The sequence below is a fragment of the Quercus suber genome, unplaced genomic scaffold, assembly GCF_002906115.3.
Source record: "Quercus suber isolate HL8 unplaced genomic scaffold, Cork oak 2.0 scaffold_1373, whole genome shotgun sequence".
Classification (NCBI taxonomy): domain Eukaryota; kingdom Viridiplantae; phylum Streptophyta; class Magnoliopsida; order Fagales; family Fagaceae; genus Quercus; species Quercus suber.
Window position 1 is genome coordinate 1 of NW_027070753.1, and position 8491 is coordinate 8491.

Here is an 8491-nt window from a genome sequence, read left to right on the forward strand (position 1 = left end):
TCCCCTGAACAGATCAGGATACATGATCTCCACCGCGCTGCCCTGGTCTACCATCACTCTCTTCACATCATATCCCCCAATCCTGAGGGTACCACCAAGGCGTCCTCATGAGGTTGAATGGTCCCAGCTTTATCCTCGTCTGAAAAGCCTAGAACGAGAGTACAGCATGCCCAGGGCTCTTCGGATTCTTATCAGCATCTCCCACCGGCAACCGAGCCACGGACATGACCTTCGATGGCCGGGATCCTGTCCTTCCTGGTGCTGCAAAAATAACATTGATAACACCCAAAGGGGGTTTTACAGAATCCCCTTTCTCAGCCTCCGAAATTGGCTGCCCTCCTCTTCCGCTGGAGCGATGTAAAAGATGCTTCAATCTGCCTTCGCTGACCAGTTGGTCCAGATGGTCCCATAAGCTTCTGCAGTCTTCAGTCGTATGCCCGTGGTCCTGGTGGTATTGACAATAGACATTATGATTGCGTCTATCCGGATTCCCCACCATTTTATTCGGCCATCTGAAGAATGATTCATTCTTTACCTTATCCAAGACTTGATGAACGGGCTCTTTGAACACGGTGTTAACTGTTTGGGCATTTGCTGAACCTGAGTGTCCAGCGAAATCTCTCATCGGCTTATTATTGTTATAGCGATCTGACCTAAAGTCCTTCCTGTCCTGGGTGGTAGCCTTATCCTTACCCTTCTCCTGTTGCCGATCCTCTTCAACCCTCTTATACTTCTCAATGCGATCCATGAGCTGGCGCATGCTAACAACAGGCTTGCCGGATAAGGACGTTCTTAAACCATGATCAGTGGGGAGACCCAACTTGAACGTCTCCAAGGCCATGGCATCGAAGTTGCCTTCCATCTCGTTAAACATCTCCCAGTATCTATCCGAGTACGCCTTCAGTGTCTCACCTTCACGCATGCTTAAGGACAGAAGAGAGGACAAGGGCCTGGGCACCCTTCGGCAGGTGACGAATCGTGAACCAAAGGCTTGAGTAAGCTCTTGGTAAGAATCGATGGAATCGGCCCTCAGGTTATCAAACCATCTCATGGCTACAGGACCCAAACTGGAGGGGAATACCTTGCACATCAGAGCTTCGTTTCTGGCATAGACAGCCATTCTTTGGTTAAAATGGCTAACATGTTCCACAGGGTCAGTTTTGCCGTTATAGATAGTAAAGGTTGGCTGGTTGAAACGCCGAGGCATCTCCGCTCCTTCGATCCTACGTGTAAAGGGTGACCTGGAGATCTGATTCAGGGCCTTACTCATGGCATCATTGCCCACCCTCCATATGGTAATCCTCGAGATCGCTTCTCCCGAGGGTGCTCAGCTTCATACGAGAAAGTCTCGCTGATTGGAGGTTGAGAGTTCTGCTCATAGGTAATATCTTGCCCGTCGTCCAAGTCGTCATCAGGGTGTGGTACAGCGCGTTTCCTCTTCTCATGGCGTAACTCCCTCTTCAACCTTTCAATCTCTATTTGCATGCTGTTTTTCTCTGCACGGGGAACGTGACTTCCACTGCGAGGCTGGGTTCGCTCAGTGTGTGTAGTATGCACACTACCTTCACGGTCCTGCCTCCGCTCCAGATTAAGAAAAGGATCATTATGCTGTGAGGCCCAGATTCTGCCGGTTGTTGCCCTTGACCAGCCATGACTAACCGCTGCTACTCTTCCCTTACGCTCAAGCTCTCCCCACAGACGGCGCCAATTGTGGGGTTCAACTTCTTTACGTAAACCAAAGACAATTAATTTGTAGAGTATGGGTCAAAGAACTAGAATTAGCAAGGGATTAATAACAATGGATCCTCACCCTTTCAACTGTGCATTGATCAGTTTGTATACATTGATCGTTTGAAACACTCTTGTTTTTCTTCTCTCTCTTTCTCTCTTTCTCCTTCTTCCGGGCCCCCATTGACAGGTGCTCCCCTCCATTATTAGTCACTCTTACCTTCATCTCCATCGTCCACGTGCTCCCCATCCATGAACTTGCTCAAGTACCTGTCACGTCAGGCAGTTTCTTTTCATCTCTGTGTGAGTGGCGGTAGGTTAGGATGCACTGTTCAGAGGTCAGGTCTTCTCCACATAAATGCGGCCAGAAAAGCTGTTGCAATGCATTGAATACGGTGGCAGCAGCCTTTCCCTCAGATATTTCCCATCCTTATCGTTCCTGAATATGCTTTGAGCTTATCTTGATCAGGTGGAGTCCTCGGACAGTCATTCAGGCTTTTCCCCTACTCAATTAGTCTCCGATATCATATCAGAGCAAAACATCTTCCTCGGACAGGAGATGTCCTCCTCGGACTGGAGATATACTCCTCGGACAGCGATGATCCTTCACCAAGAGGATTCCACTCCACTCTGGGCCTTGTCTTCTCCACATCCCTCTTTTCGAGTGTGAAACAGTCCTCTCGTGGGCATTCGGCCCATTAACTTGGGCCTGACCCCTTTTCCCCCACAAATAGGGAACAATATTTTTAATAAAGAATAGTTGAAGTAATGACTAGCTACTAAGAAAATGTTATCCATTTATGGTTTTTTATATATATAAACATAATGTTTAGAACATCATGATCTATAAAGTCTAGGATTTAAAAAGACAAAATTAAAATGTTATGGTTTAGTTTGTTACAAGAAATAACCTTTGGGGCTTCTTTTGGAAATTTTCTCAAAATTTTATTTTGACTTGTGACATAAATATAGATTTGACTACTATTTTGATTCCTAGCATTTATCCTCGTCAAAATGTTCTTTAATATTTCAAAGAGATTAAATTTTAAAATGTAGTGTAAAATATAAGTTTTATCTCTTCCATCTCAATATGTCATATCATCATAATTATATATTAAAAATAGGCACCACCAAACTCATTTAATTTTAATAACCATTTAAAATTCTATCGTAGGTTTGACGTAAAAATATATTTTTACTTCCTTGGCCTTAATAAATTTTTTAAAAGATAAACTAAACTAATTAGACTAGATTCTCGAATGAGATCAGTAAGAGGGAGACAACGCATGAGAGGAGATGGGACCAAAGAGCTGACGATTAGTGGTGCTTCTGTTTCTGTGAACTAAAATCAAAGTTAACGTGGGACAGTGAACTGGGACTTCATTCTCATTTGAGATTTTAGTGTACAATTTGCACACCCTCTACAAAGTAAAAGAATTCCAAATAGGTGGATAGCAGAAAACTTGATTGTAGTGTAGGAAATTGTTCACAGCTTCAAGAGGAAAAGAAAAGGGATAGGCCAGGCGGGAATAAAGCTATATAGACATGCAAAAGGCCTATATAAGGTTGAATGGAATTCCATATTGACAGTTTTGAAGTCCTTTGGGTTTGAGGAGAAATTTATCACCCTAATCAGACAGTGTATCACTACAATGAGTTTCACATTGTTATTAAATGGTAGCCCAGGTAGTAGATAGAACCTTCAAAGAGAAGAGCAATTGGGCTCCTTGAAAGGTGTCCAAGTAACTAGAAGAAATGAGGTGGAGGTTATGGCTGATTGTGTAGAAAAATATTGCAGATGGTCTGGCCAAACAGTGAATCTTGCAAAATCTGGAATATTCAGATGGTCTGGCCAAACAGCCCCTAAGGGCCGTTAGGTACGTGTGTTCAAACAACAGTTTTCAGTTTTTTTATAAATACATATGGGTGAAAAAATATGTGGAAAAACATATAATGTTATTTAAAAACTAAAAACATATGTTTAAACACAAGTACCGAACGAGTCCTAAATATCTAGGTAATCCTCTTTTCCTTACAAAAAGAAGATCTGAAGATTTCAATTTCCTGAAACATAAGCTTCAAGCAAAGCTAAATGGGTGCAGTAAAAAGTGTATGCCATGTCTGCTTTTAGAGTCCCTCACAAAATATGTGAGGAGCTTAATGCTAAAGTAAGAAAATTTTGGTGGAAGCCCCGAGAAAATAAATCAAGATTCCTTGCTTTAAAGGCTTGGGATCACATTTGCCAACCAAAACAATGTGGTGGTCTCAGTTTTGGGAGGTTCGAGGATTTGAATACAGCCCTTCTTTCAAAAATTGGATGGCAGTTTGTGTCTTGCCCAAATAAATTATATGTTAAACTTATTAGAGCCAAGTACGGAAGAGTGGAGGATTGGCTGAGAGATATACATGTGAAGAATGCCTCATGGGTTTGGAGAGAGTTGTAGAGATGTTGTGAGCAAAGGATTGTTTTATAGTGGGTCAAGGAGTAAGTTTAGATGTGTGGAAAGACTCGTGGATCCCTTGGGCTAATGGCTTTAAACCAAAACCAAAAAATAATGAAACTACACAGGGAGATATGGTTGTTGCTGAACTAACTGATTGGAACTTGGGTAGATGGGATTTAGAGTAGATTAGAGATCTGTTTGATGAGGAATCGATCATTGCAATACAAAAAATCCCAATAACTAGATCACCTTTGGAGGATAGGGTAGTTTGGGTTAGTGGAAAAACTGGGGCATTCTCTGTGAAATCAGCATACTGGCTGGACCAGTCAGGAAGATTCCAACAAAATAGAGATGAAGTCTGGAAGAAATTATGGAAAGCTAAGATACATGAGGGGTGGAGAATACTGTTGTGGAGAATTGCTGTGGGGGCTTTGCCAGTTAGAGCAGGACTTGGAGCCAAGCTTAACTTACTCAATTCAACATGTTATTTATGTGGGGAGGAGGATAAGACAGAAATTCATTTGTTCCAAACATGTCTAGTTGCTAGAATGGTATGGTTTGGTGCTATATGGGGATTAAAATGGGAAGATTTAGAGCAGAGTCACCTGTTGATTTTGTTTCTCTTTTACTAGATCCTCCTGCTAAACTACTTGGCAATCAGCTAAGTAAAGAAGAATTGTGAGGGTTGCAGTGGCTTGCAAGGTACTATGGAGATGTAGAAATGAGGTGATTTTCCGAAAAGGAAAACTAAGTGTTGAAATGATTCCCACTAAAATCCACTTGCTTTCTCAAAGCTTTATTAAAGTGAGAGACGAAGGAAAACTTAATAAGAGCATAAACAATAGAGTTGTCTAGCCTCCTCCCACAGATTGGATAAAGATCAATGTGGATGCATCATAGAGAGATGGGAAAGCCACTTATGCTGGGGTAGAGAGAAATTCGAAAGGGGGGTGGTTTAGAGGCATGTGTGGGAAAGACAGTAGCATGTTCACCTTTAGTAGCAGAAGCTCTAGCAGTAACAAGGGCAGTAGAAGTTTATGTGCTGCATAAAATGCATAAGGTGATCATTGAAGGGGATGCCAAAGTAATCATTGATGCGGTTACATGCAAAACCACAACTCTAAACTGGGAATATTCTCAGCTAATTCATGATATTAAAGCCTTGATAAAGAATATGGCGAGTTCAAAGTTTAGCTTTCTATGGGTGAATAGGCAGGGGAATATGGCTGCTCACATGCTTGCAAAGTGGGGTGAATCTCAGTCTTTTTTTGGCTTCTTAAGTCCAAGGAATCTTCCTCGTTGTGTTTCTAGTTTAGCGCTCACAGAGAGACCTTAAGTAATTCTGGGTGGTGTTTTTTTTTATCTTTTCCTTTTTTCCTTTTTGCTTTCTGCTTTGGGTAGATAGTTTGTGTAGTTGTTTACTGGTTGTTGTTCTGTTTCTTGTTTGTTTCAATGTTAGTTTACAATTCAGCAAATAAAAAAAAAATCCCTCCATTATTTAAACCATGTGCCAAATGCCCAAAGTTCCACTTGTTCATTTACCTTCCTTAAAATAAGCTCTCTGAAAAACACACACACACACACACACACACAAAGGCTCTAGGGATTACCAAATGATATTGAGAGATTTGTATGTAGCATTGCAATGGTGTGTGTGCCTCTACCATGTGCTCCTTTTCTAAGCCATATAAGTTTACAATGCACCAATACTCTATGAGCTCTTCCCAAAAGGCACAATTAATTTCATTGTCAAGATCAGCATTTTGAGATGGGTGAATACCAAGATTGTGAAATAATAATAATGCTAGAAAAATAAATGCAAAAAGATATCAACAATATTAGAACTAAAAACTTAGACCATGTTTGGCAGCAATATCTTTCTCATACAAACAATTTTCATGTAGAACATAGAGTTGTGGTTTAAATAAACTATGAATCATTTTTTACTGAATTACTAAACAGCAATCCACAGAAGCACATATAAGCTTAGATTCCAATTGAACAGGACATTTTTTGGTAATTAAAAATTAATCCCCAATGGCTGTTAGAGCATTGGTAGGCTAACAAAACTTGTAAAACTCTGGAATGAAGTAGGACACTACAAGAAATTTACACAAGACAAAAATACCTTAGACCAATAACAGATGGATAAGACTGTAATTTTGATTCAATGGAGTAAAATGACTAAATACGGTAGTAAAGTAGAAATTTAGAATTTTCATTGAATCCAATTACTCAATATAGGAGAAATTATATAAAATGCCAACATTACTGACGATTATAGTACTAACAAGTATCACAATATAATAAATTTCGATTCCTAGCATTCATTTCAATTGGAAAGTAGAAAACTTATCACTTAGAAATAATTGGACTTCTTTTTTGTGAAAATTCACTGATTATATATATATATATATATTTTTTTTTTTTTTTTTAAATTAGAAACTTTATTTCACAAAAGAGGAACTGAAACTCCCAATGTAAAGAGCAGGATGGAGGAGATGGGAGGCGTTCCTCCAACTTTACACTCACATGCCTAGCAAGTAGAAATAATTGGAGTTGGATCACTCACTGGTTCAGAGATATACTTCGTTGTACTAACTTCTCTGCTATTAGGACCAGTAGTGAAAAATTGGTACTGCAAAACTGCAATGAACAGCAAAATGGAAATTTTGGGTAAAATGAGTAAATAATTTCCAAATGAAGTATATAATAACTAACAAGTAACTTACTTTTAGAAAATAAAGTCAAAGCTACCGTTTAGGAATTATTACCAACAAAGAGGAAAGGGAAATCTCTCAATAATCTTGAACAAAACAACAACCAACAGTACTGCAGTGATAATGAAAATAATCAACAGAAAATAAGCAAAAATGATTGACAGAAGCCCTGTTTGTTTCAGGGCAAGCATTTGCAATTGACAGGAGCCTGTACAAAGATTAATAAATAAAAAGAATAATGTTACTACCAGGACTAATGAAATCAGTGGGTTGAGGAACAAGTCAAACCAGTCCTACCAGGAACAGTATGCTTCATCTTAATGTTCTTGTCAGCAAACTTCTATCTATAGACCGATTCTCACCTCTTCCATCACCAAATGTAATATTACCTCCCTGGATCATGAAGTTGAGAATAATCCTGTGGAATGTGCTACCCTTGTAATGGAGAGGTTTTCCAAGCTTTCCAACAACTTTGTCTCCTGAAACGATCAACAAGAAGAAAAAAAGGCACTTATTAAATGAACTTTTAAGACCATTTGTTGTGATAAGGCAACCGTCAAGACTTGAGGTAATATTCAATCCAGAACCCGTAGCACTTTCCTCACAAATCTACAATTGCTTTTACAATTTGTTCAGGAAAGCAATGGGTTACGATATCTTTTATCTAAGTATCTGTTAGGTCCAAGAGGGTTATTTAAAGATCACAGTTGCTGTTTAGGTGTTTGATTGTTTAGAGATTAGAGAAATAGGATTGAAGAAGAAACTAGACTAGGGAGATAATTGGGATAATGAGATCAAACAAGGAATTATTGAAGAAGTGTGTGAGTGTGTGTGTGTGTGAGAGAGAGAGAGAGAGAGAGCTGAATTTGAGAGGGAATTGGGGAGAAAATTATAGAGAATTCAAGAGAGAAAGATCCAAGAAAATGCATCACTATTTACTAGTGAGATTAGAGTTACAAGTTGGGTATTTATACAGTGACTTGCTCCAATCCTGTTGGTTGTTCATTCTGCACATGTTCCTCAACCAATAGCAATGCTGAGGAATCATACATGAAGCAGAAATCAAGAAATAGGGTCCTTCATTGTTGCTAGTGCTTGGGATCAAATTAGGCAGCATTACCCTAAAGTAGAATGACGGAAAGTTATTTGGTTTAAGCTAAATGTAAAGTGTGGGAGCTGTGATTCATGGTAGTGCAGGTGACGTTTTTGCTGCATTGTCTGAGAGAGTTTGTGATTCCTCTTTGTTTATAAGAATGTATATTACTACTCTTTCACATGCGATGCAAATCATGTCACAGGATATAGCAGAGTGGTTGTGGAATGTGAAGACACGGGGCTGGTTAATGCACTTACAAATGTAGCAAGGTTCTTTTTTTGTTATAAATAATGAAGTTTTGTCAATGTCAAAGAATAGAGTCACAGGAGACCATACAATCAATCACTCGCATTACATAAATCTATCAAATCACTAGCAGAATATATGGAATGATTACGCAAAACAAACATCCAATCCAATAAAGTTCTAAAGAAAAACAATTTTAAATCAGGCAAACTTCTCTCTGAATTCTCCAATGTAGCAAGCTATGTTGTTGAAGAGAA

General features: G+C 39.3%; 1 protein-coding gene across 1 annotated transcript; it reads right to left on the minus strand.

Moving 5' to 3' along the window:
- Window positions 1–148: 148 nt before the first annotated feature.
- LOC112015125 (uncharacterized) lies at window positions 149–1120 on the minus strand. The gene has a single exon (XM_065769781.1). It carries the CDS (start codon window positions 1118–1120, stop codon window positions 149–151), a length of 972 nt encoding a protein of 323 aa, XP_065625853.1.
- Between the last annotated feature and the right edge of the window lie 7371 nt (window positions 1121–8491).

Coding starts and splice junctions, on each gene's coding strand:
- LOC112015125 (XM_065769781.1), bottom strand. CDS start 1,120: ATGGCTGTCTATGCCAGAAACGAAGCTCTGATGTGCAAGGTATTCCCC.